This window comes from Canis aureus, chromosome 19 (assembly GCF_053574225.1).
Source record: "Canis aureus isolate CA01 chromosome 19, VMU_Caureus_v.1.0, whole genome shotgun sequence".
In the NCBI taxonomy this organism is placed as follows: domain Eukaryota; kingdom Metazoa; phylum Chordata; class Mammalia; order Carnivora; family Canidae; genus Canis; species Canis aureus.
The window spans coordinates 58,827,104-58,853,110 of record NC_135629.1 but is presented as its reverse complement, the minus strand read 5'-3'; the positions used below and the strand labels follow the sequence as shown (position 1 = coordinate 58,853,110).

The 26,007-nt window shown below is 68.0% G+C and overlaps 3 protein-coding genes across 15 annotated transcripts in view; 2 read left to right on the top strand and 1 right to left on the bottom strand.

Annotated features, from left to right (window-relative positions):
* The window catches only part of STK11 (serine/threonine kinase 11), a 20,209-nt gene extending 8,296 nt beyond the window's left edge, over positions 1-11,913 (top strand). Inside the window, exons 2-10 of one of the 3 annotated variants that reach the window (XM_077860740.1) lie at positions 1,495-1,578; positions 2,796-2,885; positions 3,869-4,001; positions 4,109-4,245; positions 4,911-5,038; positions 7,098-7,155; positions 7,295-7,491; positions 10,016-10,229; positions 10,893-11,913. In XM_077860740.1, coding sequence (XP_077716866.1) covers positions 1,495-1,578; positions 2,796-2,885; positions 3,869-4,001; positions 4,109-4,245; positions 4,911-5,038; positions 7,098-7,155; positions 7,295-7,491; positions 10,016-10,229; positions 10,893-11,262 — 1,411 coding nt within the window. In that variant the 3' untranslated portion in view covers positions 11,263-11,913. Of the gene's footprint in view, positions 1-1,494; positions 1,579-2,795; positions 2,886-3,868; positions 4,002-4,108; positions 4,246-4,910; positions 5,039-7,097; positions 7,156-7,294; positions 7,492-7,837; positions 8,055-10,010; positions 10,230-10,892 lie in introns of those variants that run through there. The other 2 variants (XM_077860741.1, XM_077860742.1) reach the window with 2 other exon arrangements.
* On the bottom strand, positions 11,750-25,844 carry CBARP (CACN subunit beta associated regulatory protein). 11 transcript variants are annotated; one of them, XM_077860731.1, is made up of 13 exons: positions 25,079-25,844; positions 23,697-24,708; positions 23,236-23,349; positions 17,717-17,826; positions 17,501-17,640; positions 17,260-17,324; positions 17,111-17,160; positions 16,817-16,961; positions 16,495-16,666; positions 16,152-16,340; positions 15,527-15,737; positions 14,195-14,378; positions 11,750-13,325 (listed from the first exon to the last, which is right to left on the bottom strand). In XM_077860731.1, the coding sequence occupies exons 3-13, from the start codon at positions 23,280-23,282 to the stop codon at positions 12,272-12,274; spliced, it is 2,367 nt and encodes a 788-aa protein (XP_077716857.1). In that variant the 5' UTR covers positions 23,283-23,349; positions 23,697-24,708; positions 25,079-25,844; the 3' UTR covers positions 11,750-12,271. The 11 variants fall into 11 exon arrangements, with proteins under 11 accessions (XP_077716857.1, XP_077716855.1, XP_077716862.1 ...); XM_077860729.1 differs by lacking the exons at positions 23,697-24,708; positions 25,079-25,844 and having other exon boundaries at positions 23,236-23,587; XM_077860736.1 differs by lacking the exons at positions 23,236-23,349; positions 23,697-24,708; positions 25,079-25,844 and adding an exon at positions 20,764-21,345 and having other exon boundaries at positions 16,152-16,299; positions 16,495-16,590.
* ATP5F1D (ATP synthase F1 subunit delta) lies at positions 21,077-23,182 on the top strand. Its single transcript, XM_077860755.1, has 4 exons — positions 21,077-21,235; positions 21,562-21,715; positions 22,345-22,433; positions 22,587-23,182. The coding sequence occupies exons 1-4, from the start codon at positions 21,095-21,097 to the stop codon at positions 22,707-22,709; spliced, it is 507 nt and encodes a 168-aa protein (XP_077716881.1). The 5' UTR covers positions 21,077-21,094; the 3' UTR covers positions 22,710-23,182.
* Positions 25,845-26,007: the final 163 nt, after the last annotated feature.

Here is a 26,007-nt window from a genome sequence, read left to right as displayed (position 1 = left end):
TCTGGGGTCTCCAGCCTGCGGTGTGGGGCCGTGCACAGATGCCATTTCTGGGGCCCTGGAATCTGTGTCGCAGTAGCCACTGATGGTTCCAGGCATCGCAGCCCTAAAGGGCCTGCACCCAGGAGGATTCATGCACTTGGAAAGGGTGGCTGTCAGGAAGGGCCTCCTGGAAGAGGCCGCCTTCTCACAGCCTGGACAGCGGGACACGTGTGACCTGAGCCTCTGAGGGGGATGGGGCCTCCCCAGCCCCGCTGTTCCCATGTCCCATATTTGGGCTTCCTGGGGAGGGCTTTAAAAAAAATCTTGGTTAAGATATTATTCATAGCCCTACGATTTGATGGCATTTAGTGCATTCCTAGGGTTCCCCGTTATCTTACGCCGGAACATTTCGTCTCCCCAAAAGCAACCCCATCCCCATCAGCCATCACCTCTTGCTCTCCCAGCCCCGGAGCCGCCTCCCCGTGAGTGGACGAGCCCATCCTAGACGTGTAACACGCGTGGACTCCCACCCCGTGGGGCCTCCTGTGTCTGGTTCCCTCCCTGAGCGCTTTGGGCTGGGGTCAGTCCCCGGGGCGGCGTGGGGGGGCCTCGCTCCTGATCGTGTGCCCGTGCTCAGGGGATACATCGAGTTTGTCCGTTCGTCTCTGGATGGACTCTTGGGTTGTTCCCCCCATGGGGCTTCTGTGCTAGTGCTGCTGTGGACACGCACACACGGTTTCCATGTGGTTGTCCTTGCTGTTGTCCCGGGGGGGTGTCTGCAGTGGAGCTGCGGGTTCAGCTGGTGACTCAACTGTGTGAGGAGGTGCCGACCGTACCCGCCCCCCAACCCCTGCTAGCGGTGTGGCCTGCTCAGACCCTGGACAGGTGGAGCGTCAGAGGGCCATCTGCAGAGTGGGCAGCCCTAGGTGCAGGCCGTGGGGCCATTCTGGTGGGACTGCTCTCTCCCCACACTGGGCTGGAGCAGCTGAGGTCTTCGGGGCTCTTCTGGAAAGGGCTCTCTGTCCCTCCTGCAGAGCTGTGGGGGTCCAGGGAGAGGAAGGGAGTCCTCATGGAGCCCGTGCGGCTGTGGCACGGTGCCTGGGGCTTTGTTCCTCCGGAGAGGCACGGAAGGTTTGTTGGGCAGACCGGGATAGCCTGGCCTTGCTGGGTAACGGAGCCCCGGCTCCTGCACACGGTAGGTGCTCACCCCACACTTGACCTGCTGCCCTATATACCCCATCGCTCTGGCCTCTTACAAAGAAAAACTGTTCCGTTAAAATGTTTAGAAAGCATCCTGATTGCGTTGTCCCATCGAAGCCCCCGGCTCAGGGAGAGACCCTGGTGCTGTCACTGCGCACTGCCGGCTCGGGAGGGGCAGCAGAAAAGCCCGCCTCAGAGCCTGCAGTGTCCCCTGCGCGGCACCCAGAGGGCGAGCTTCCCCTTCCTCCTGAGCCGGGAGCCGGCTGTGCTGTTCTCACCAGAGGGTCGGCTGACGCCTCTGTGTTTTGTATTTAGGGAAATCCAACTTCTGAGGAGATTACGGCACAAAAACGTCATCCAGCTGGTGGACGTGTTATACAATGAGGAGAAGCAGAAAATATATCCTTCTGGCAGCTGATCCGCTGGAGCGCCAGGTCAGGGCCCGCTGCGGGGGGCTGGGTGGGGCTGGGACCTGCCCCCCGTGACCCCGTGGGAGGCTGGCAAACCCAGGAGCTCCTGAGGTAGCACCGCCCGGGTCGGAGGGCCCTTTGGGCCACTTCCTCTCGGCGTGGATGGGCCAGCAGTCGGCCTTGTCCGGCCGGTGCCCCAGGGCATGGACCTGAGGACACTCGGGTCAGCTGCTGGGTCCGTAGAGTGTCTTTAGGCCTCCTCTACTTGTGTGGGTGCTGAGGCCCTCCCTCCACCCCCTGCCCCGGAGTGGGAGTGCTAGGTCTAGGTGGCCCTGGGTTCATGGGGCCTCATGGTGAGTGCTCTCCTCGTTTTGCCCTTCAGGGCTGCTCTGTTTGGGGTACAACGCGGGCTGGGGAGTGTGTCATTGTGCAGGAATGTTCCCTGGGAGTGTCCTTTGTCCTTGCCTTTTGCCCTTTACTCTCTGGGGATGGGCTCCATCTCTTCAGGGCGGTGTGGCTCTGGCCCGCTCCAGGTCTAGCACGCAGGCCTGTGGGGCCCCGAGGTCTCAGCGAGCTGCTGTCTTCCCACAGAGTGCTGGGCTCAGGGTGATGGCCTTTCCAGCACATGTCTCCTCTGCCCTTGCTTTCAGGGCCACCTCTGCCGGAGACGGGGTGAGGGCTTTGTCCTCTCCTGCTGGCCTGAGACACTAAGCTGCTTCCAGGGTGGCTCAGCCACCCCTCGGCCTCCATCCCCCTCGCTCCAAGGCCCCGTCCTCCTCCCACTCAGAGCCCCTCGTCCTTCTGTGTTTCCCATCAGTTAGCATGCCCTTGTCCTACCTGCCCCCCCGCCTCGTGTCTCGCAGGCTTGGTCCCCTTGCCTCCTCTGGGGCTGGGGGTGGAGCTGGAGCTCCTTGGAGTGTTCATCACCTGGGGAGGGCTGCTTGTGGGTCTGGGGCATTGAGCCCAGACCAGGCGGCCACAGACCTCTACAGGTTGACTCTGGGAGGGTCAGTGGAGGCGCTGCAATCCCTCCGTCTTTCCTGTTGTCTTTGGGTGCTCCTGCTTATCTTTGTTAATGCAGCCGTCAGATGCAATCGAGGTCTTCTCCCCCAGGCCCTCCCCACGAGCATAGTACTCTGATTCCTGGGAATGTACCCTGCCTGGGGTGGGGGTCTCTGCCAATCCATGGTTTCCTTAGCACCGCACGTATATGGTGATGGAGTACTGCGTGTGTGGCATGCAGGAGATGCTGGACAGTGTGCCGGAGAAGCGGTTCCCTGTGTGCCAGGCCCACGGGTAAGTGCTTGCTGCTGGGGCCCTGTGGTTGCCCCTCCCTCCTGTGGGCTTCAAGAGCCAAGTCCTATGTTCAAACAAGTTTTTTTTTCTTTTCTTTTTTTTTTTAATTTTAATGAGAGAGGTGGGGGGGCAGAGGGAGAGACAGTCTCCAGCAGATTCCCTGCTGAGTTCGGAGCCTTACATGGGGCTCAGTCTCAGGACCCTGAGATCACAACCTGAGCCGAAACCAAGAGTCAGGTGGTAAACCGACTGTACCCCCTAGGCACCCTTCAAATGGGCTGTTCTGATCGCCAGTGAAATGGAAGCTCAGATGTGTTTTTTAAGACTCAGCTTTGGCGGTTCAGCCTGTAGCACAGTGAGCCTGGCTGCTGTGGAGAGCAACCCCTCTGCATACCTCCCTGCCCTGCTGTGCTCACTGCTCAGGTGTAGAGACCTCTTGGTCCTTGAGAGCTCCCTGACAGTGCCCTGAACTGCCACCGGGCAGCTGGGCCTCATGGGGAGTCCTGCCACCCTGCCCCCTGTTGCTGGCCTGTGGTACGAAGAAATGGGGAGCTGGTAGGGTGAGCCTGGGTCCCTGGCCCCAGGGTGCGCTTCCGGGGAGGCTGCATGGTCATGTGCCTGACTGATCGGAGGACACAGGCCAGGCCTTGGGCTGACGGGGGGCATAAGGAAGGGCCGCCTGGTGGGGGAAGCAGCTGGGGTCCAGGGAGCCCCTCTCTGCCTTCCCCAGGAGGCTCGGGTTGGAGTGGTTGTCCATTGCCCTTGTGGGGCAGGAATTGCTTGGCTTGGCCAGCATCCCTCTGGTTCCCTGTTGGGCCACCCGTCCTGTCATTCCTGTTTGCCCGGCCCCAAGGACCCCCACGCCGTGGTCTTCTGTCTTTGCTCCTGCTGGGTTATCCCGGGTGGCTGTTGCACTGAGGGAGACCCGATGAACGAGACCGCAGCATCGGTGGGGGCAGGTTATGGAGGTCGTGTCCCTGCAGGTACTTCTGCCAGCTGGTAGATGGCCTGGAGTACCTGCACAGCCAGGGCATCGTGCACAAGGACATTAAGCCGGGCAACCTGCTGCTCACCACTAGCGGCACGCTCAAGATCTCCGACCTGGGTGTGGCTGAGGTGGGTGCCCGTTCTTTAAGACCTGGGGTTGGGGGGGACCCGGGGGCTGCTCCCCAAGGGCCGCTCTCTGAGGGCCGCTCCTCAAGGGCTGCCTGGCATCGCTGCAGGCCCTGCACCCCTTTGCCGAGGACGACACGTGCCGGACGAGCCAGGGCTCCCCAGCATTCCAGCCCCCTGAGATTGCCAATGGCCTGGACACCTTCTCTGGCTTTAAGGTGGACATCTGGTCGGCTGGGGTCACCCTGTAAGTGCTAATGGGCCTCAGTCCCCCCGCCCTCCCCCCTCTCAGGGGCCCCTCCTGAGCAGTGCTGAGTGGGCACCAGGGTTCTGTGGGATCCCCTCCACTGCAGAGATGCACGGGCCTCGCCCAAGCGCCGACAAATGCTTGCTGTGTCGGGCAGGCCCCAGTGGGCCCTCCCCTCCCCTCTCCTCCGCCCCTGCTACAGGGCAGCTGCTGGCCGGTGTGGTGATCCATTCTACTTTTTTAATTTTTTGAAAGGCATTTTATGTTATGTTATTGTTATTTGATTGATTGGTTGTAGCTTCCACACGGGGCATTGAGTAGCCCAGTGCAGGGCTTGAACTCACAACCCTGAGATTGAGAGCTGAGGGTAAGAACAAGTCAGACACTTACTCGACTGAGCTACCCAGGCACCCCCGTGTTATTTTACTGAGGGATAATTCACATAGTACAAGAGCCACCTTTTTAAGAGCTACAATGCAGTGGGTTTTGGTATTTTCAGAGCGGTGCAGCTACCTCCACCATCTATTCCAGAACATTCCAGTCACCCAGTATGAGGCCCCACAGGTGCGGGGGGTTTAAGGCTCCTGTGCCAGGCTGGTTCCAGGCCAGGGCCGCGGGAGAAGCCCCAACTGACCGGGCCTCTCTCCTTGCCCTCGGGGGCGAAGCTATAACATCACGACAGGCCTGTACCCGTTCGAGGGGGACAACATCTACAAGTTGTTTGAGAACATCGGGAAGGGAGACTACACGATCCCGGGTGACTGCGGGCCCCCGCTCTCGGACTTGCTGAGAGGTGAGGCCCTTGAGACGGCCCCTGTGGGGCCGGAGGTGTCGGGAAGGGGCTGATGGGGGCCTTGGGGGTGTTCTGCAGACCGCTGGCCTCTGGAGAGCTGCACCTCCTCTTGCAGCCCGGCCCCGCCCTGGCTACGGGCCCCAGTTAGTGGAGAGCGGCGGGGGGGGGGGGGCTGACCCTTGCCTCTGAGGCTGGGAGGGGCTTGCTGGCAGCTTTAGGCCTTTGTTCCACCCTCTGCTGACACTCCCACCCCCAGGAGGGAAGTAGCGGCAGTACCCCAGCCCCCTCCTCTGGAGGCCCTGGGCCTCTTCCTGCTGCATATCCCTCGCTGTGCGGCAGGGGGCGCCGTCCGTCCACAGCGGCGAGGCCGTCCAGTTGGGCCCACCAGATGGCGGGGCACAGCTGGCCTCCTGACGTGGGGCTCGAACCTGTTCCGCTGAGCCGGTGTGTGGTGATGGCACACGTGCACGCCCCTAACCCCCAAGTGTCCCTGGTACCTGACAGGCTGCCTCGGGTTCCGCTCGGGCATGGAGGGAGGAGCTCACGGGGAGCCCTCAGTCCTCCCCCAGACCGTGTGTAGCAGAAACCGTAGATCCTGTGACCCCACAAGTCCTTGAGAGTTTCTGATAACAGAGTCAGGGTGCTGGTTACGTTTTGGTGAGAGTGAAGCAGAGCAGGAGCTGGTCGGCTGGGCCCCGGGAGCTGGCCCGGCAGGTGCGGCCCTGCCCCCGTCCCCCGGGCCGTGCCCCAGCCTGCCTGCAGCTCGGCCCTGGCCTCCCTTCTGTCCCCCAGCTGTTGTCGCGTCCGTCCTCGAGTGCACCCCCAGCACAGCCCTCGGCCCTGAGGCCCGCTCTGCGGGGGGGGGGGGGGGGGGGGGGCACCGTGGAGACCGGCCCGGGGCAGTCGGGCTCTTTCTCAGTGGGCGCCAGCTGACTGGGGTTTTCTCTACTAAGTCTTGTCGGGGCTAGAAACCCCCATCGGGCTGATGACACACCCCCAGTCCGCGTCCCGGTCCCCAGGGCAGGCAGCGCGGCTCCATCCTTTCCTGCACAGAGGCCTTTGCCCTGAGGCTGAGGGCGCCGGCCCGCGGTCTGCACCTGCGCCTGTGCTGCTGCCAAGCCTGCGCCAGGGCCTTAGTGTTGGGGTGCTCGCTCCCGAGGCTCTTCCCAGAGCCCGGGCTGGGCGGGCTGGCTCCCTGTGGCTCCTAGAGCACCACCCTGGCCCTCAGGCCTGATGTCGGTCCTCCTGCCTGTGCGCTGAGCACTGAGGCCACGACCCACGATCTTACCTCCTCTTCTGCCCCACTCAGACCTTCAGGTTTTTGAGCCCCTGGCTCTCCAAATCGCCACGCATGTCCTGAGATCAAAGCTGCCCTCCATGTGGGTGAGGTGCAGAGCTCTCAGAGCTGTACCCCTCACCCCCCCATCATGCTTGGGAAGCTCCACCCTCCCCCGTGGAAGGGGGAAGCAGAAGCTGCGGGCTCCAGGGTAGGACCTGCCCCTGGCGCCGCGCTTGCATGAACATCCGCCGCGTGTTGCCTCATGGCCTCCCGTTCTCTCCTGCTGTCTCAGGGCCCGTGGGGTCCTGGCTAGGAATGTTGGTCACCAGCATCACCGGCCTGCTGGCCCGTGCCGGCAGACAGCAGGCCTGCCCGCGTGCTTCGTCGGCCTCCGGCCCGTGGGCAGGTTGTGCATCCTGGGATGGGACTGTGCTGCGTGAACAGCATTCCCCGTCCTTTGGCCATCTTCCCGCCATCCCCACGGCCTGCGGCTTTGCTGCTTTCTGCTGGGCAGGCCCGTGGGGCGCAGGGCCCAGACAGCCCCTCGTGGTGTGGCAGGGCCTGGGGCTGGACTCCACCCGTGTGCCCCACGCCGGGTCAGCCTGTTGGTGGAGGCCAGGACTGGGCAGGGTCGTGGAGGGGTGGGGCTGGAGGGGCTCCACTCACACTTGGCAGCGGCGCCGCCTCCTGGGGGTGCCCTCTGCACACGGGCTGGGGCAGGGTGGGGCAGGGGCTGCGTGCCCAGCGCTCACTCCCCGCGGCCCGCTGCTCTTCCGTCAGGGATGCTGGAGTACGAGCCAGCCAGGAGGTTCTCTATCCAGCAGATCAGACAACACAGGTGAGCGTCCCCATGGGGTCCTCCTGGGGGGACGGGGATGGGGGCCCTTTCTGGCACTCGGTCTCCTGCGTCCTGAGGACAAGAGCTGTGCAGGGGGCTGGGCGGGCCCACAGGCCACCTGACTGGCCGACTTCCACAGCTGGTTCCGGAAGAAGCACCCGCCGGCTGAGGAGCTGGTGCCCATCCCGCCGAGCACAGACTGCAAGGACCGCTGGCGCGGCATGACGGTGGTGCCCTACCTGGAGGACCTGCATGGCTGTGCCGACGACAACGGGGAGGAGGACCTGTTCGATATCGAGGACGACATCATCTACACTCAGGACTTCACGGTGCCCGGTGAGTCCGGCAGCCGCAGGTGCCTTGTAGCTTGGCCTCGGCGTCCACCTGCCCCATGGCAGAGGTCACGTCCCCGCCGGCCCTGACCTGACCTCAGCCCCGGAGGGCCTGCCGCCGGCATGCATAGCCCTGGGGGTTGTGGCCGGCTCTCCCCTCCACCTCAGAGGCAGGTGGGGATCCTGGAGGGCAGAGGCCACCGGGGCGCCCTCCTATGCCCTGGGGGGTGCACACCATGTCCTGCCAGGTGGCGAGAGATGGGGGAAGCCCTCTGATGGCCCTGAGAGGGTCCAGTGGCCCTCCTGGTGCCTGGCTGCCCACCCTGACGCATGTCGCCTTGCTTCCCCAGGTGGCGAGGAGGCGTCTGAGGCAGGGCTTAGAGAGGAGAGAGGCACGCAGAAGAGCCAGTGCTCAGAACTTTCTGGAGAGGAAGCTGAGGCCGGGGACGCAGAGGAGCTCAAGGCCTTAGTGTAGTGCTGCCCTGCCCCTTGACCCCCCCAGTGCTGCCCGGTGCCTCAGAGGCCAGGCCTCAGCACCCCCCCACCGACCCTCACTGACCCTGCCAGGTATCTGAGGGAGGCCAGGGCCACTGCCCCTGCTGCCCGAGCATACCCCCCACTCCCAGTGTTCGCTGTTCTGTTCTGGGGCCCGTTTGGCAGGTTCCCATCATAAATTTTTGCCCCACTGCGTGTGTGTGGGTGATACTTGCTTCCCTTTCCCTGGCTTGTTTGCCAAGCATTAGGTTTTTATTGTAGGAAAACGGGTGTGAGGGTGGCCTGTGGTGGGTGGGGCCCCTGGGAACACCCCACTCGGCAGTAGTGCTGGGCGCCCAGGGCTCTTTTCCTGGCAGTGCCAGGCAGAGTTCATGCATCCACGCCTGCAGGGGATATGCTGGGGGGTCCGTGGTGCCCGTCCCAGCCAGCTGCAGGGCCATGGTGAAGCTGGCACCTGCTGGACCCCAGGGTGCTGCAGCTTTGGCTCAGCCGTTTCCCTACAGGGTCCTGGGGCCCCGAGTCCTGGCCCTGGAAGCCCTGGCCTTTTAGAGGCCTGTCCCCCATCTAGAACAGGAATGAGGTGTTGCGTCAGGTCCTCGGGAGTGACCCCTGCCGGCGGGCCGTCCGCTGTCCCAGCAAGGTGGAGTGAGGACCCGGACAGATCCCCAGAGCCTCGCCAGACTGCTGACTGCAGATACTGGCTCAGCCGGTGTGAGAGGCCAGGGCGGCCTTCTGTGGCTGCGGACAGCTCTCCAGGCTGGAGGCAGATGCCTGGCCCGACACAGTTGTGCTCCGGGACCGGGGCCACCTACTCTGACCTCTCGTGGGTCCTCCGTGAGCTGTGCTGGGCCCACGCCCCCTCTTCGCTCCAGTCCCGGTGGTGTGGTCACCCTCAGAGGCTCTCACTGCTTAGCCTTGGACTCCTGGGACTATCCCCACTGTGCAGAGCTGCCACCCACCCTGAAAGCTGGGTGCTGGGCATTGGACCTTGGTGGGTGGTTGTGGACGATGCCCCGGCCCTTTGAGGATAAAGAGGCCAGATCCCCAGCCCAGCCCCCCACCAGCCATAGTTGCTGTGCCAGTGGCTGGGCTCCGGGTGGTCCGTGCAGAGCTGTAGTACCCAGTGCCCACTGGGTCCCTCCTCCATCAGAGCAGCCCACCTGACCCCCCCCAAGAGCTCTCCCTGGCAGGAACCCGTCATCAGTGAGGCGCTCTGACCTAGGATGCTGCCTGTGTGCATTGGGGTGGCTTAGGGCAAGAGCCTAGAGGCTGCTGAGTCAGATACCGGGGACCGATGGCCTAGAGGGGGCTCTGCTGGAGAAGAGGTGGACTGCAGGCGGCTGGGGGCAGCTTCCCACTCGTGTCCCGGGAGAGCGGGCTCTGGGCAGCAGGCCGATTTTCTTTGTGAACTGAATGAGCCCCATGGGCCTGGGCGGTTGGCTGACCCCTGCACGCCTTCCTGCCTCCGTACCTCGGAGCATAGGAACGCAGCCAGGCCCGTGGCCCCCGGATGCCAGCAGGGGCTGCTGCTGCCTGGTAGCAGGTAGGGGCACGGCAGGCCCTGGGCTCTGATCTCTGCATCCTGTGCCCAGTACGGGGAGGTGAGGCTGGCCTAAAGGGGAAAGCTGAGTATTGCGCACCTGGCCGGAGCCCAGCCCCTCCCAAGCCCCACGGGGGCCCACTGAGGCCTGGCCTCCACACAGGTGAGCGGGCCCAGCCCAGAGCCCTGTGCCCCAGGACCCTGGTCCCTCACCATGTGCTGGGGTGGAGGGTGAGTGGGGCAGCCCACGCCCACCTGAGTGCAGAAACACGGCTCACACGTGAGCAGGCAGGTGAGCATGGGCTGCGCCCCCGCCTTGGCTGGCCAGCTCTGAGGCCCTTGCTCCCTCCAGCTGGATGAGGGGCCCTGCAGGCAGGCCCTGGGCGGGGCGGGCGGGGCGGGCGGTGGAGGGGCCGGGCGGGGTGGGGGTGGGGGCAGGGTGTTGGTGTTGGGCCCCTACCAGCCCACACTCGCCCTCTCCCTCCTAGGACAGGTCCCAGAGGAGGAGGCTGGTCAGAACGGGCAGAGCCGGGGCCCCCCCAAGGTGGTGTGCATGAACGGCACAGAGTCGGCCCAGCTGAGCACCAAATCGAAGGTGGAGCGCCGGGCCAGCGCCGCCTCCAACCCCGCCCGCAAGGCCTGCTCAGCCAGCAGCAAGATCCGCCGGCTGTCGGCCTGCAAGCAGCAGTGAGGGTGGCTGCCCACAGGTAGGCTGCTGTGGGCACCCGTTGAGGGGGGCACCTGGGATCTGGGTCGGAGGGAGAAGAGGTCACTTTCCCCAGGACACTGGCCATTCGGGTGGGGGTTGGGCAGCAGCTCCCACATGCAGGCGGGGGCTCCCCCACTCGGCCTGTCCAGCCAGCCGTAGGCGATGCTGGACTCAGCCCAGAGGCATAGGAGGCACCGCATGGATGCGTGGGTCTTTCGGTTTGGCCCAGGCTGTCACCCCGGTGACTGCCCCCCCTGGGTTGCCCCTGCCTGCCCCAGTCCAAGAAGGCGTGTGTGGTGGGGCATCAGGCCCATGGGTGCTGGAGACCCATCATCTGCTCAGGGTGCAGGCGGGGTACCTTCTCCCAGGGAGCTGCCCCCCCCCTTCCAGCCCTGCAGTGCTTACCTGCCAGCATCACAACCAGCCAGGTGGTTTGGGAGGCCCCCAGGCCCGGCTTCCCCTGTGGAGGGTGGTGCTTGACTCGACCCGGCAGGGAGGGAACTATGGGGTGGCGGGCGCCTGGCCTCTCTGGACATCTCACAGCCCCATATGAGCAGGCCTCAGTTTCCCTAGCCTACAGCGGGCCCCAGGGTGGGGTGTGCCTCCTGGGATGCAGAGCATGCGTGCTGGTGCGGGAGTGACCGGTCTGTTCCGTCTGCAGCCCGTCTCATGGACCCCCAGCCAGGTGCCACGGCCCAGGTTCTCAGCCTTCCCGCCGACCGCTGGCCCAGGCCTGCTGCCCAAGAAGGCCACCACCGCACCCTCCTTGCCGACCGCCCCTCGGGAAGCCGGGGGCCCTGGAGGGCCGTGGCTGGGGCACAGCAGGGACTGAGGTCTGGCCGCCTCCTCATGGCCAGTGGACACGACCTCCTGTTGACTTTGCAGCCCTGGGCCGAGCCCCTTCCCCGGGCCCGGGGAGGAGGGAGAGAGCCGGCGAGTGGGCCCTGTGGGAAGCCCTTGCCATGCACTTTATGTTCAGACTACTGGTTCTCGCCCCACCCCTGACTTCTTTTTACTCTGCTCCACGTTAGCGCCTCCCACACCTAGTGATGTGTTCAAACCACAGCCACAGCAGGAGCCGGTATGGAGAACAGGCCTGCCAGCCAAGATGCATGCCCAGAGCCCAGGGGAGCCAGGCGGCTGCCTTGTTTTTGTTGTTTGGTTGGTTTTTTCTTTTTTTAAGAAAAAAATAAAGCAGGTGGATTTGAGCTGTGGTTGTGAAGGGTGTTTGGGAGTTGTTGGGTGGCAAGATGTCCTGCGGGCTGGGGATCTGAGTTCAAGCCTGGGCCCCTTGTTTGGCCCTCCCAGCTCAGGAGCAGACTGGGGTCTGCAGGTCTGGCGGGTGGCGGGACCCAGGCTGTGCTGGACATCAGTCCCCTCGGTGGCGGCCAGTGTCCCTCTCGCAGCCCCAGGGCCCCCCAGGCCGCAGCGCAGCCGCTAGGACCTGACTGCGGGCCCCGACCCTCTTGCTAAGGTCTCTATGCGCCTGGGTCCCCAGAGAAAACCCGGACTAAGCAGGAGTGTGCAGTCAATATTTATAATCCACCAGAAAACACGAGAAACTCCATCACTGGATGGTACACAGACGGCACGAAGCTCCGGGGGCGGCGGGCGGGGCGGCTCGGCCGTGGGCGCGGGCTGCCCCATCTTTTGGCAATAAATAAAGCTTGGGAAACTTGAAACCTTGGCCGTTGGGGTGTTGTGTGTCTCCAGACGCTAACGAGTCCTGGCAGCTCTTTGGACGGTGCGACCGCGGCGGGCGGGCGGCCCACTCATGCTCGGGGCGGCGCGGGCGCGGGCGCGGGCAGGGGCGGCTTATTGCTCGGAGGGGGCGCGGGGGGCGCGGACTGCCGCGAGCACATGCCGCGGTGAGGTAAACAGCTTCGGGGGTCGGCGCCCCCGCCCGCGGGCTCCGTGGGCCGGCCGGGGCTGTCCGGTGCCCCCACGCGGCCTGCCCGCCCCCTCCGGTCCGCCCCCCAGGAGAGGCCGCGGCCGAGCGCCTGGGGCCCGAGGCGAGCGCGAGCGGGGCGGGCCCGCGGCTTAGGCCGGGCCGTGGTCGGGAGACGTGGGCGCGGCGGCGACGGCCAGCGCGGGGGCCGCGGCGAGGGGCTGGGCGCCGCGCGGCGGGAACAGTCTGTCCTCGAGGCCGGCCGCCAGCTTGTCCAGCAGCGTCCCCGGGGGCCCGCCGCCGCCGGGCTCCTCCTCGATGACCGGGATGGCGGGCACGGCGGGGTCCTCGCCCGCGCGGCCCTCGGGCGGGCAGTCGACGCTGTCGCCGCGGCGCAGGGGCGCGCGTGGGGGGCGCGGGTCGGGGCCGAAGGGGGCCGCGGGCGCGGCGGGGACGGCGCGCGCCCCGGGGTCGCTGTGCTGCCGGCCGCGCTGCCACTGCTTGCGCGCGTGCGGGTGCGGGTGCGGGTGCGCGCGGGCGCGGTGGCGGGCGGCGCAGGGCAGCGCGTCGTCGAAGTGCGGGTCGTGGCGCAGGAACTCGTGGAAGAGCGCGTCCGTCTTCTCGTCGATGCTGTAGTCGCGGCGCGGGGCGCGGCGGGGCCAGGCGCGCGGGCTGCGGGGCCGGGCGGGCGCCTCGGTGGACGCCGGCGCCGCCTCGAAGCTGCCGCCCACGGTGGTCGTGCGGCCGGCGCTGGTGAAGGACGAGCGCTTCTCGGACGCGCTGGGGAGCCCGTCCTCGCCCGCGCCGCGGCCCTCGATGCTGGCGTAGCCGCTGTCCATCTGCAGCAGCTTCCGCGGCCCTCCCGCCTCGCTGTCCGCGGGCCGTGGCGGGGGCGGCGGCGACGGCGACGGCGACGGCGGCGGGAACGTGGGCGCGGCGGTCCCGGAGCCCGAGCCCGAGCCCGAGCTGTCGCCGCTGCGCACCGAGTCGCGGTCGTTGCCGCTGCTGCTGTGGTCCGAGGCGGCAGCCGCGTGCAGCTCGAGCGAGGCGCGCAGGCTCCAGATGTCCCGGTAGATGGTCTGGGCCTGCTCTGGGCCCGAGTCCCGCTCACCATCAGATTCCTGCTGCTCGCCCGCGCCGCTGCGCTCTTGGGGGGACTCGGGGCTCGCTCCTCCCGCGGCGCCCGCCTCCTCGGCTGCCTCTAGCCTGCAAGCCAGGCCGCAGCAGTCAAGGCTGTGCGCGCCCCTGCGTTTTCTCCCCAGCCGCCCTGACTCTGGGTCTGGAAGGGGGGGCACGGGTGGGGACCCCCTAGGTTTGGCCAGGCTCTGCGGAAAAGGAGTTCTTTTAAAATAAACGCTGCCAGTCCCTGCTGCGGGGTATGCGTTCTGGGTAAACCTGAGCCTTCCTGGCACCTGCTTTTTGACCAGGTCGTTTTGACAGCGTCTGACCAGAGCACCTGCTGGCCTTGCAGACGGCAGCTCCTGCCCTAGACACACCGAACATTCTCCCGTGAAGCTCTCTCCCTAACGTCTCAGCGTAGAAGGGATTGGCCGCGGGCAGACCGGACCAGGTGTAGTCCTGCTCAGCCTCTACTCCTGGGCTCCAGCACCCTGCTACCCCCAGCCACTGGGAGTAGGGGGGTGCTGCTGACAGAAGGGGTCACAGGTTCTGAGAAGGGGCGTTTCAATGCCTCGGGCGCACAGGCAGGCGGGAAGGAGCGCAGGGCCGCCGCAGAGCGCATTGGGCCGTGGATTCCACCAAGAAGCAGTAACATCCAAGCAGGTGCACGCCCCCGGCAGCCCTAACTGGGCGGGCATCCCGTCCTGGGGACCCTGTGGCCATCATCCTGGGCCCCACCTGCCCCTCTATCCTTACCCTGTCCCCCCCTGTTCCCCTCTTCTGACGCATGCTGGAGAGGTGGCCCCAGCAAGGCAGCTTCCAGGGGGGATAGTGGAAGGGGGGAACGTGACATGTCTGCAAGGTGGGGAGAGCCCCCCCCAGGGTAATGTGGGGGGCACTGGGTGCGGCTGGGGCCCACAGGTCCACCCCTAGCACTTCTATCTACTGAAAAATACCTGCCGAGAGTGGGGGATGGGCTGGTGGGGCTGGCCAGAAAGGGGTGGGGGGGCGGGAAGGCCACAGTGTCGCCTGCGCTGGCGATGTATTGGATGAAGTCCATGTGGGGGGCGTCGCCCTCCTCCTGCTCCGTGCTCTCACTGGCTGCCCGCTGCCGCTGGAAGTGGTGCCGCTTGGGGGAGCCTGTACAGGGAACACACGTCAGCCGTCAGCCGGCTTAAGTCCCAGCTGCCCGGGGCCCCACTCCCACCCTAGACCAGCAGGCACCAGCCTGGGCCAGGTGAGCATACACCCGGCATGCAGGCGCAGGGAAGAGCCAGAGCAGGTGTGAGCTGGGCTGTCAAGGTGGTAGCGGTACCCCGGAGCGGCCCTGGCCGCGGCAGACTCGTACCGGACACCTGATGGCGGGCCCTGCTGAGCTCAGTGCAGGAGCCGGACCGCGTGGGAGAACCAGGGACAGGCTGGCGGGGGGCCAGTGGGGGGGCTTCCTGTGCCAGCTCCGCCTCCCCCGTGGGCCCCTGAAGGGCCTGGGAGAAGCTCTGGTGGGAAAGCCTCAGGGGTAGGCAGGATAGTCACCCAGCAAACAGGTTCTGGGCACCTGCGCACCTGCACTCGACCCTAATTACCCGCAGGAATCACGAGCGCCATCTCGGCTCCCAAAGGCACGGGCCCTCCCCTCCCGGCCTGGGGCCAGGCCCCAGCAGGAGGGCTCGCAGCCGCCAGTGCCCCCTCCCCTCCCCTCCCCTGGCGCTGGGCCCCCCACCTCCCCGGGCAGCAGGTGCCCCACGGCCTGTCCCGTCCTGGCGCAGATCCCTGGGCACGGAGAGTTAGACGCCCGGGGGGGGCCACCGCCCAGGACGGCCGCCTCCTTGCCCCGACACTCACTACAGTTTTGGGCTGAGGATAAGGAAGCCCCGAGCACAGGGCCCACGTGACCCACGTGACCAGGGGTCTGCAGGACTGGTGGGGACGCTGTGGCCCACGCGCCAAATGGGCCTGCAACCTGGGGTAGCTAGTTTTATGGGCGCACGCCTACGCTCACACGCAGACCCCGGCTGATTCGCAGCACCGGGCCAGACAGGCTGACGGCCCCTCCGAGCACACCCCCGTCTCGTGCCCTATAGAAGTCCACCAACCTCAGCTACGCTGTGACAACCCCCCGGCTTTCCTGGGGCCACGGTATGCGGCCAGCCGGCGGGGAGCCCGTGGGCGAGGTGCCCCTCAGCGGCACGGACCCCTGCATGGGTGCAGAACCTCCTTCCCTGAGGCTGCGTGGGGCGGCACCTGCCTGACGGCCGGGGCTCTGGTTTCTCCCAAGGATCACCGCTCACCTCTGGTGTCCAGGCTGGATGCCCGCTGGCTGGGGTCCAGCTTCCATTTCTTGACCTTGAAGTAGGGGCTCGCCCCGTCCAGGCTGGCGTGGCGCCGCAGGCGGGTGAAGAACTGCAGGACAGGTCCTGCCCCGGAGCCTGGGCCGGCCTCCCCGGGCCCGCTCGTGGCCCCCGGCCCCACGGCCATGGCGCTCCTCGTACCTGCGTCCGACTAGAAGGAAAGCGGAGCGCTCTCAGGCGCAGCCCCTCCCCTCGCTGCCCCCCGAGCTGGCCGCAGCCTGGGCCCCGGCTCTGCACGCCCGTGGCGGCTGTAGCCCTGCACTGTCCCAACGCGCCCCACCCAGGGTGCAGGGGGCAGACAGCTCTGGGGGGGTGGAAGCTACATGAGCCGCGGCCGCGCTGTTCCCCCAGCCCCAGGCCGAGCAGCTCCCAAGGGTGAGCGTCCAAGAGCACTCGTGCCTGGTTTGGGCCGGGTCCTCACCGCACGCTGTCCCGCTGCCGCAATGCTCTGAGTGTGGGGGCGGGGGGTCATGACTGTACCCCGCGGGCCGCCTAACCCCCCTCTGCCCGTGCAGGGGAACCAGGAGGAGCAAGGGGAGCTCGGTGGGGGAGGCCACGGGCTGACCTCTGTCCTGGAAGGGGGCAGGGAGGGCGGGGGCCGCTCGGGGGCCCTCACCCGGGTGCCTTCCCCGCAGTCGCTGGATGCCAAGGGGCTGATCTCGAAGTCGGCAGGGCCCACGGCTGAGCTGTAGGGGTCACCTGGCAGGGCGGAGCTGGGGCCCACGGAGCGGCCGGTGAGGGCCTTCCCCGGGGGCTGGGGAGGAAGCAGCAACAGGTCAAAGAGCACGGGCGGGTGAGGGGGGCGCTGCACCCGTAGCCCACGGCGCACCCCGGCCAGGCCCCCTGCCCCTGTCCCGAGAGGGGCCCAGCCCAGAGAGTGGGGAAGGGGGGGCCGCCCTCGTAGTCACCTGGAATATGGCGAGGTTGGCCTTGGGGGCCGCGACGGCGTGGGGGGGGGGCGTTGCGCTGGCTTCACCCAAGTCGCACTCGTGGATCGTGATGATCTTGAGGGGTGGCAGGTGCAGGTGGGTGAGGCGGGCGTTCTTCAGGTGGTGGAAGTCCCCCTCCGTCAGGGTGTACCTGTGCCCGCACGGCTGCCTGTCACCACGCCAGCCGGCCCCGCTCAGCCTGACCCCCAGGGCCCCCGCCCCCGCCCCAGCTCGGGGAGGGCCAGGCCAGCACCCACTCCCTGCCCCGGGGGCCGGGCCCCCCTGCTGCACCGCCCCTTACCGGCGGCCCTTGTCCTGCGACTTCCGGCTCTGCTCAAACAGGGCCGCCTCGTTGAAGGACACCCGGCGGCCCGTGGAGCTCGTGGACAGGAAGCGCTCCGTCTCCGCGTCCTGGCCCTCCGGGTCCTCCCCCCTGAAGTCGGGGTCTGCGAGGAGAGCCAGAGGGTGGGCCCCGGGCGGGCCGTGCCTGCTGCTGGGCGGGCGGGCGGGGGCCGGGGGCGGGGCGGGGGCCGGGTGGGCACTCACACTCCCGCTCACACACTCACTCGCTCAGCACGCGCCTGTGAGCACCTACGCGTGGGCTCTAAGGAAACAGAGATGAGTCGGAATCGAGCTGCGCCCAGTCTGGTGGGGGAGACAGACAGACACAGCCGGTCAGGCGGCCCGAGGGGGCGGGCGGGGGGCGGGCAGGTGGGTGGGGGCGGGCCTGGCGGGGCGCCGCACCTTGGGCTGGGTGGGCGCCGTTGTCCAGGTAGGTGGTGGTGGTCTTCTCGGCTTCCTCGGTGGCCCTGGGGAGGGACCGCAGGGCAGCGAGGTGGGACGGCGGCCAGGCCGCAGGACCGTCGCGCACACACCGCGCCCGGCCGCCCCGCGCGGGCTCACCCCCGCATGCTGCGAGCACACGCACGTGCGCACGTGTCCCTCCCGCCGGCTCACGCGCCCAGGAAGGCGGCGGGCTGCCCACCTGTCGAAGCGCCGGTGGACCTCCCAGCAGCGCTTGCACAGGAGCAGCACCCCCGACAGCACCACCAGCGTGCCGCCCACGAACAGCGACAGGACCACCACCAGCAGCACGTAGTTGTCCCCCACCGGGTCGGGCTCCGCCTGTGGGCCAGCGGGGGTCAGGACCGCGGCGGCCGGGCCGGGCCGGCCCCTCCCCCCCGCCGCACCCCGCACTCACGGTGGGGCTGCCGGTGGCGTTGTCCCACCTCGAGGTCAGCGCGGCCGTGGCCGCGGCGCTGGCGGCGGTGGCCATGGAGGGCGTGGGCTGCATCTGGGCGCGGGACGGGCCTGGGGGGGCAGGGCTGCTCAGCGGCGGCCTCCCGCTCCGCGCCGCCCCGCCCCGCCCCGCCGACCCGGGGGCGCGGGGAGCCCCGCGCGGAGGGACGAGGGGGCCGCGCGCGGGGGCCAGTGGGGAGCTCGGCGGCCGCGAGTCACGACTGCGGGGCGTCCTCGTCCTCCTCCAGGGCCGGGGGGGCCGAGAGGCCAAAGAAGGCGCATCTGCTCCCGGCCCCGAAGCACCCGGTTCCCATGGCGACGGCGGGCGGCCGCGCGGGGGGAGGGGGCGCGGGGGAGGGCGGCCGCCGGCGGGGCGCGCGGGGCCGGGCGGCAAGATGGCTGCGGCGGCCGCGGCCCCTCGGGGACACTGAGGCCGGGAGAGGACGCGGCGGGGGGAGCAGGCCCCGGGCGGAGCCGCGCGTCCTCCGCATCCTCGGGGAGGGGGCGCGTATGTAGGTCGGCGAGCGCGGGCCGCGGAGGGGCAGGGCCGCGGGGACGGGGATGGGGATCGGGACGGGGATGGGGACGGGGATGGAAACGGGAACGGGGATGGAGACGCGGACGGGGACGGGGATCGGAACGGGGACGGGGATCGGAACGGGGACGGGGACGGGGATGGGGACGGGGACGGGGACGGGGACGGGGACGGGGCCGGGGCCAGCGCGGCGACAGGCGGACTCCGAGGTAGGCGGGGACCGACCCGCAGGCGGATGCTCCCCGCGGGCCCGCCCCTGAGCCGCCGCCGGCCCCGCGCCCGCCGACCCCCCGACTCAGAGACGCCATCGCCCGCGCCGGGCCGCACGGGGGAAACTGAGGCCGGGCCCGCGCCCAGGCCGCTCCCGGGGATGCAGGGCCCGCGCCGCCCCCGCCCGCCCGCCCCGCCGTCTCCGGGCCCGCCGCGCCTACCTGAGCGCCGGGGCGCGCGGCCCACGCGGGGCGGGCGGGCGGGCGGGCGGCTGCGCGGCGCTCCCGGCGGCTCCGGTGCCCGGTGGCCGCGGAGCAGGCGGAGAATTTATGAATGGGGAGCGCGGCGCGCGGGGGCGGCGGCGCGGGAGGAGGCGCGGCGCACGTGACCGCGCTGGCGGCCCGCCCGCCCCGACCGCCGGTGCCACCGAGCCCGGCCCGCCGCCCCCGCCGCGCTCGCCGCCGCGTCTGCTCGCCGCCGCCCCTTCCCTTCCGGCGGGAGCGGGGGGCGGAGCCTGCGCCGCCGGACGCCCCCTCCCCACGCCGGGCCCGAGTCCCCGCCCCCCGCGCCGCCGCCGCCGACCCTGCGCGGGGTCCCGGGGGACGCGGGAGGCGGCGAGGAGCCGGGAGCGCCCGCTGGCCTCCCCCCTGCCCGCAGCCGGGGGCAGGGGTGCTGTCGGCCTGGTGGGGACCAGCGGCCGCGAAGCTCGGGGGCTCCGACCCGCGCCCAGCCCGCTCCTCCGCCCTCAGGGCGTCGTGCCTCGTCCTCCTGGACGCTTTGGACCCCCTGCCCCAGCCTGGCCCCCGCTCACCGCCCTACGGGTCACCCCTGCTCCTCCAGTGAAAACTCACGCTGCCGCTGCAACCCCAGGGCCTTTGCACTCGCTGGGCCCGGCTGGCCCGTTCCCCACTCTCTCCGGCATTCACCCCCCCGGCCTCCTTTGACCCTTTCCTAAGTGGCCAAGTCCCAGAGCGCGTCCCCTCAGCCGTCTTGGGCAACGACAATTCCCACCCCACGCTCCGGTCCCCTGCTCCTTCCCAGGGCCCTGTCGCCCGTTACTCGCTCCGGTGGGCTGTGTCCCTCCTCACCCCTTCCTCTCCCGCAGTCAGGTGAGTTGGCCCAGGGCGTCGCACAAGGCTGGCACGTTGGAGACAAAATTGTGCTTAAGCGAGTAAAGACCCGGGAGAAGCGGGCTTGAGGGAGCAGAACTGAATGTGCAAAGGCCCTTGTCTGAGGTGAGAGTAAGTCTGTAGACGGGCGGGCTGCGTGGCGGGGAGCGAGGAGAGCCGTCGGCTGGGTCCCCGCAGCAGTGACACGGTGCCCTGGCCGAGTGCGAACCCGACTGCAGCAAGGACAGGGGCGGGGGCTGCGCATCCCAAGGCGGCAGTGGCTGTAGGGGCCCCCCTGAGCACACCTGGAGATTTCCAGGCCGGCCCGAGGCTTGCGGCCTCAGTTTACCCCCTGGCCCGCCTGCAGTAGGAAGTGGGGAGAGCCTGCCTAGCGGCTGGGACCGAGAGGCGGACCGGGGAGGTGGCGTGGGCTTCCCGCCATGGGGGCCCGGGCCTGGGAAGACGGGGCTGCGCCCAGGACGCTTCCCCAGAAATGCGCACAGGGCTCCCGCTGCACACGCGGCCCAGGAGCCGGGGTCCAGGCAGGCCCGGCCCTTCCTGCTGGGAGGCAGGGAACGGGGCGACACCTGCCCCTGACCCCGACCCGGGCGCGACCCTGCCTCCGCGGCGGCCTGCACCCCTCCCCTCGTGTGGGCCCCAAGCCCGTCCGACCCACACTCCGCGTTTTGCCGGAGACCCTACATGTGGGCCCCCGGGGGTTGGCCCCGGGCGCCACCTGCGTGGACGCGGGGGCGAGGCGGTGACGTCAACGCTGCGAGCGAGGCTGCGCGAGCCGAGGTGACGTCAGCGGAGCCCTCGGCCGCCCGCGCACGCGTCCGTGCGTCAGCGGCGCGCGGGGGCGGAGGCCGGGCGGGGGCCGGGCGGGGCCGCGGCGAGAGCATCTCCGGTCGCGGAGCGCCCTCTGCCGGCGCCGTCGGGAGTCGCATCCTCGCTGCTCGCTCCGCCTGCGCTGCCCTCCCGACACGGCTGCGTCTCCGACAGTCGCAGCCGACCCCATCCCGGACCCCGACGCTGCTTTCCTTTTATCTCAAGTATTTTTGGGGGCTTCTAACGTGCCATGCGATTGGGGTACTACTCGGTACACTAAATGTTTGGTAAACGTCCGCACACCGGAGCCGCAATCTTAGTATTCACCTTGATGGCTCGAGCGCCCGTTGTCCAGCGAGCGCCCCCAAAATCATGAATTCAAGTGACCGCTGCTCCGCGGAGGTTTCTGGTCCTTCCCATTGACATCCATCCCACCTTGCCACCCGGAGGGCCGCTGGGGCTGGAAGAAAACTACGATCCCCAGCATGCCGCGCGCGGGGCGCACTGCGTCGTTGCCAGTGTCGCGCGCGGCTCGCCGGGAGTCGTAGTCCGCGCGTGCGCCGTTGCCCGGACTTCTCTTCCCAGAGGTCCCCGCGCGCCGTCCTCCGCGTCCTCCAGGCTGCCCGCGTTCGGCCGGAGTCCGCTCGCCGCCGTCGCCATGCTGCCCGCCGCGGTCCTCCGCCGTCCCGGCCTGCGCTGCCTCGTCCGCCAGGCCCGCGCCTACGCCGAGGCCGCCGCGGCTCCGGCCCCGGCCGCGGCCCCGGGACAGATGTCCTTCACTTTCGCGTCACCAACGCAGGTTCGGAGGCGGGTCTGGCCCGGGCGCGGCGGAGACCCGGTGTTGCCCTGCCCGTGCCCCTCGCCGTGCCCCTCCCCTGCGCGGTGCGGACCCCGGGCCCACGCCCCCCCCCGCCGGCCCTGGCGCCCCGCCCCCCGCCCGGTCCCGCGCGGTCCGGGGCTCTCGCCGCAGGTGTCTGCGGACGGGCTGGGGGGCTCGGTGCCGGCGCGGGGGGCATCCGGAGGGCAGCGCGAGCGCCCTGTCCCCTGTCGGGGCTACAGCTCCGGGTCCTGGCCCGCGCTGGGAGGCCGGCCTGCAGTCACGCCTGCTCTCGGTGTGTCTTCCAGGTGTTTTTCAACGGTGCGAACGTCCGGCAGGTGGATGTCCCCACGCAGACGGGAGCCTTTGGCATCCTGGCGGCGCACGTGCCCACCTTGCAGGTCCTGCGGCCCGGGCTGGTGGTTGTCCACGCCGAGGACGGCACCATCTCCAAATACTTCGGTGAGTCCAGTGGGTCCGGGCTGGGTTCACAGAGCAAACTTGCGGCTAAGAAGCTGCCAGGGAGGGTCGCCTGGGGGGCTCAACCTGCCTTTGGCTCTGGGCGTGATCCCAGAGTCCCGGGATCGAGCCCCGCATCGGGCTCCCCGTAGGGAGCCTGCTTCTCTGTCTGTGTCTTTGATTCTCTTTGTGCGTTTCTAACGAATGTATAAGCAAAATTTAAAAAAAAAAAAAAAAGCTGGTGGCAGATCAGGGTGGGAGTGGAGAGGAGACAGGTGTCAGAGACAGAAACCAAATCTGTCTAGCAGGAGCCGGTTAGGAGGGGTGGGACACTGGATCTCAAGACGTGCTTCCACCAGCACGACTCCCACGTGCAGCCAGGATTCCCATCCAGCTCCTGGCCATCTTGAGCCTAGCTGAGCTGCTGGGCTGGTGGGTGAAGTGCAGGCTCTGCTATCTCTGTCTAGCCCCAGGAGGTGCGTCTGGGCCCCGTGGGCACTTTCCCTGCCCTGCAGGTGTCTATTTTCCACACTAAAGCCTAGGGGCAGTCTGTGGAGTCACTTCTATAGTTTGGGGGCTGAACGTGTCCATGCAGGTGGGTGTGGAGGCCTGACATCATCTTCTTCCTGTAGTGAGCAGTGGCTCAGTCACGGTGAACGCTGATTCCTCAGTGCAGTTGCTGGCTGAAGAGGCTGTGACACTAGACATGCTGGACGTGGGGGTGAGTGTCTCACAGGAATCACGTACCGAGGAGGCCAGCGTTGTGGTGGAGGTCACTGGCTTCGGGGAAGGGATCCCGAGTTTGGGGTGGGGGTGGCAGGCAGCAGGCTGGGGGGGCCCTGCTTGGTCCTCACCCACTCCCCACTTTCTGCAGGCAGCCAAGATGAATCTGGAGAAGGCGCAGTCGGAGCTGTCAGGGGCAGCGGACGAGGCTTCCAGGGCTGAGATCCAAATCCGCATCGAGGCCAACGAGGCCCTGGTGAAAGCTCTCGAGTAGGCGGTGCGTGGCCCTTGCCAGCAGGGAAACTGAGGCCCATGTCCCTGGCAGGCTGGGCCAGCTCCCATGGGTCCAGAGTGATGGCGGGAGGCGGGATGGGCGGAAGGTGAGAAAGCCCCTAGAGGGATGCGCCCCGTGCAGGGCGCGGTCTTGCCCAAGCTGGCCTCCAGGGGGCAGCCCCGTTAAGCTTCCTGCCGGGAGCAGCCTCGTCAAACCCGGGAAGCTGAGGCTCCATGGGGGGGTTGGGGCTGCTGACTGGGGCTGAGCTCAGAGACCTTGCTCTGCTTTTTTTTGGGGGGGGGGTTACCCCCACCGTGGGCTCACTGTCCACCTTCCAGCCCGTCGCTACCCACCTGATGCGCCCCTGCCATCCTTCTGGCCCCGTAGACCCTGGCGTGGAAACCCATTCCCAGCCACTTCCATGGGACAGCCTGTCCCCAACTCGAGCTTTCCATTAAAAACCGGGGACCTGACTCGTGTACGCTGCTTTTGTCTCCTGCCTGGGACGGTGTCTTCACGACCTCACCTGGCCTTTTCTCCAGCCGTGTGCGTCCCCGCGGTGGGATGAGGCATTAGATACCAGCTTCAGTCTCCAGGTCTCCAGAGTCTGGAGGCCGCGGCCCAAGAGGTCCTGGGGCGTCTGTAATAAACCGGGGAGTGGGGATGTGTGGGGAGCATATCCAGCGAAGCCAGGGGCGGTGGTGGGCAGGGCGTTTGCCATCATCCCAAGAGGGCGGGGATTGGCAGAGGTTGCCGGGCGGCATGGGGAGACAGCAGGCGGGGGCGGGGCGCTGGGCCCGGGCCAGGCCTGGGCTGCTGGACAGCCACCTGGGCCTCTGCCAGGTTTCAGGCTGTGCCGTCTGCCCTGTGGCTCCCGGGCCCGCCCCAGCCACGCTGGGAAGAGGCGGATCCTGCCTGCCCCACAGAGGCCCGGCCCTCTGCTCCCCCGGCCTGTGGGTGGCCCTGGCTGGCCGCGCGCCTCCTCACCAGTGGTGTTGGCACCTCTGTGCGGTCCCGGCCCCTGGGCTGGCCCCAGATGGGGTGGAGCAGCTGGGCGGAGGCAGCCCTGGCACTGGGCAGCTTCTGTGCTGCTCCATTTCTTCCCTTTTGCAACCGCAGGGGTGGCCCAGAAGCTGACTCTGGGTGGCCAGCAGCAGATTTCGGGGGAGGGGTTCTCTCACCCCCTTTTCTAAGCCCTGAGCTTGAGCCAGGCTGGCAGGAGATTCCAGGGGGGTGAGTGTGCAGGGGAGTCCGGGTCTTCCTATGTGTCATCGGCAGCCTGGAGGTGATAGGGAGGCCACCCCTGGGCATGTTGTCAGCAGAGATGGGCTGTGTACTTGTGTGTCACGGTCCCGTGTGAGTGACTGTCCCGTGGCTTCATCAGAGGATAAAGGTGGCGGGAGCTGTGCTTGTGGGGGTCTGCGGGCCAGCTCACAGCTAGGGGGCCTTTCTGTCTGGGCCCCCCCACTCAGGCTGGTAGGCCCAGGCGGCTGGCGCCCACTCCCCCAGGGGCCCCCAGGCCAGAGGATGCCACGAGAGCCACGGGATCCCAGGTGCAGGCCCGCTTGTCCCTGTTCCCTCGTTTTGGGAGGCTGGGTCCTAGAGCTCCTGCTCAGGCCTTGGGACCAGTAAGACCAGGGACGCAGTGTGGGGCCCAAGGGGTGGTCGAGGGGCACAGCAGTGTGGCCAGGACAGCAGCACTTCCATCCAGCTGGCTGGGCCAGCACCACCCACGCCCCGGTCCTTCTCCCAGACGCCTGTTTCCTGGGAGATCTCAGCCTCCAGGTGCGGGTACGGCTCCGGATACAGCCAGGATTCCTCAGCCTGGTCCTGGGGTGGAGGCCCCAAGGCTGGAGCAGGTCCTATGACCAGGAACCGGCGACCACAACCTTTTCCTCGAGGGCAGGCTCCCAGAAGGGTTTGTTCCTTGTTGAGGAAGGGGTTCCCCTCGGACTGCGTGTGTGCTCCCACCCAGGACCAGCTGGAGCACAGGGATGCTCTGAACACGGAAGGAGCAGGAAGTGGATGGAGTTAGTGCGTCTGAGGAGTTGGCCCTGGCTGGGTCCCTTCCTGAGAGCAGCGTCCCGCCCCTAAATGTGCGGGAACCCTTGGGGCCCCGATTCCAGGAGGACCACCCACTCCCCTGGTGGCCTGAAGGGCAAGGTCTCAGACCCTCCCGAGGCCACACACCCCTGTGTGCCCTCGCCAACACCACCTGCCGTATGTGGAGCTCCCCCAGCCTGGAGATGCTCCGGCTTCCGAGCCCACAGTCCCCCCGCCCGGCCTCCAAGGGAGGCCCTCACGGCGCCCCGGCCTCCTCTCCAGTGTCCGGCACTCCCTCAAGCCTGGCTTTGCGCCTGCTGTCTTACTTTCTGGATCCCTGTCCTCTGTCCCGCCACCTCCATGCCTCAGCCACAGTCCCCGGCAAGGGATGACGGTTGTCTCAGCTTCTGCTTGCAGCCCAGCCCTGACCCTGTGGGGCTGGGAGGGTGTGGGTGTGACTGGGTGGGGGGCCTGTCAGACGCTGCAGGAGCACTGGGTGGGAGCTGGAGGGAGACCTGGAAAGCAACACCGCCCCGGGGAGGTGGCCAGGCCAGATAAAGTGAGAAACCAGATAAACGGACCTGGGGTAGGGGAGTAGGTCCTGGGGTCCCCTTCCTTTGGGCAGAGGGAGCAGGAGAACTGAGAGGCCCCGTGCCCATCAGGGTCATCCTCAAAACGTTCTCTACCCAGACAGCAATGTGGTGGGAGACACCGCACGTGTCCCGTCTTCACCTGCTGCTGCGAGGCCTCAGTGGGTGGTCTGTGGAATGGGTAGGGCGATCCTGCCCACCCCCAGCCCCCCTGGGCGCTCCAGGGTGAGCGCGCGGGAGGCCCGGTCTCTGCAGCCACGGGGAGCGCCCAGAGCCGCAGGAACAGGCCCGGAAAGGTCACGGCTGGGCGGCTGGTCCCCGGCTGCACTAGGCAGGCCTGGCGCAGGTTAATCGCTCCATAAACGCCTTCTGAGGTCACCGTTAAGGGATGCAGGCGGCCAGGCCGCCGGGGCAGCTGGCTGGGACACCCCCACGGCAGGCAGGTGACTCCGGCCTGTTTTCTTGGACCGCGGCCGCTGACTCAGGCACCCCCTCCCTGCGCTCCCCCGCGCGGGCGCCCCCAGGCGGAAGCACCCGGCCTAGGGCGGCAGGAAAGGGGGCGGGGTGGGAGCCAACCTGTGCACCCCGAGCCCGTCCTGGGGATCCGGCCCCTCGGCACGGCGTTCGTGGCCCAGGCCTCCGTGGCATCGATGGAGCGGCCCCCA

What these genes read in the sequence shown, in the direction of transcription:
- ATP5F1D (XM_077860755.1), top strand. Translation starts at nt 21,095, where the DNA reads ATGCTGCCCGCCGCGGTCCTCCGCCGTCCCGGCCTGCGCTGCCTCGTC. An exon ending in CACCATCTCCAAATACTTCG is followed by an intron (nt 21,716 to 22,344) that starts GTGAGTCCAGTG and finishes TTCTTCCTGTAG; the next exon opens with TGAGCAGTGGCTCAGTCACG. An exon ending in TAGACATGCTGGACGTGGGG is followed by an intron (nt 22,434 to 22,586) that starts GTGAGTGTCTCA and finishes CACTTTCTGCAG; the next exon opens with GCAGCCAAGATGAATCTGGA.
- CBARP (XM_077860731.1), bottom strand. Translation starts at nt 23,282, where the DNA reads ATGCCTCATCCCACCGCGGGGACGCACACGGCTGGAGAAAAGGCCAG. An exon ending in CCAACCTCGCCATATTCCAG is followed by an intron (nt 16,341 to 16,494) that starts GTGACTACGAGG and finishes CTTCCTCCCCAG; the next exon opens with CCCCCGGGGAAGGCCCTCAC. An exon ending in ATCCAGCCTGGACACCAGAG is followed by an intron (nt 14,379 to 15,526) that starts GTGAGCGGTGAT and finishes TTCCCTGTACAG; the next exon opens with GCTCCCCCAAGCGGCACCAC.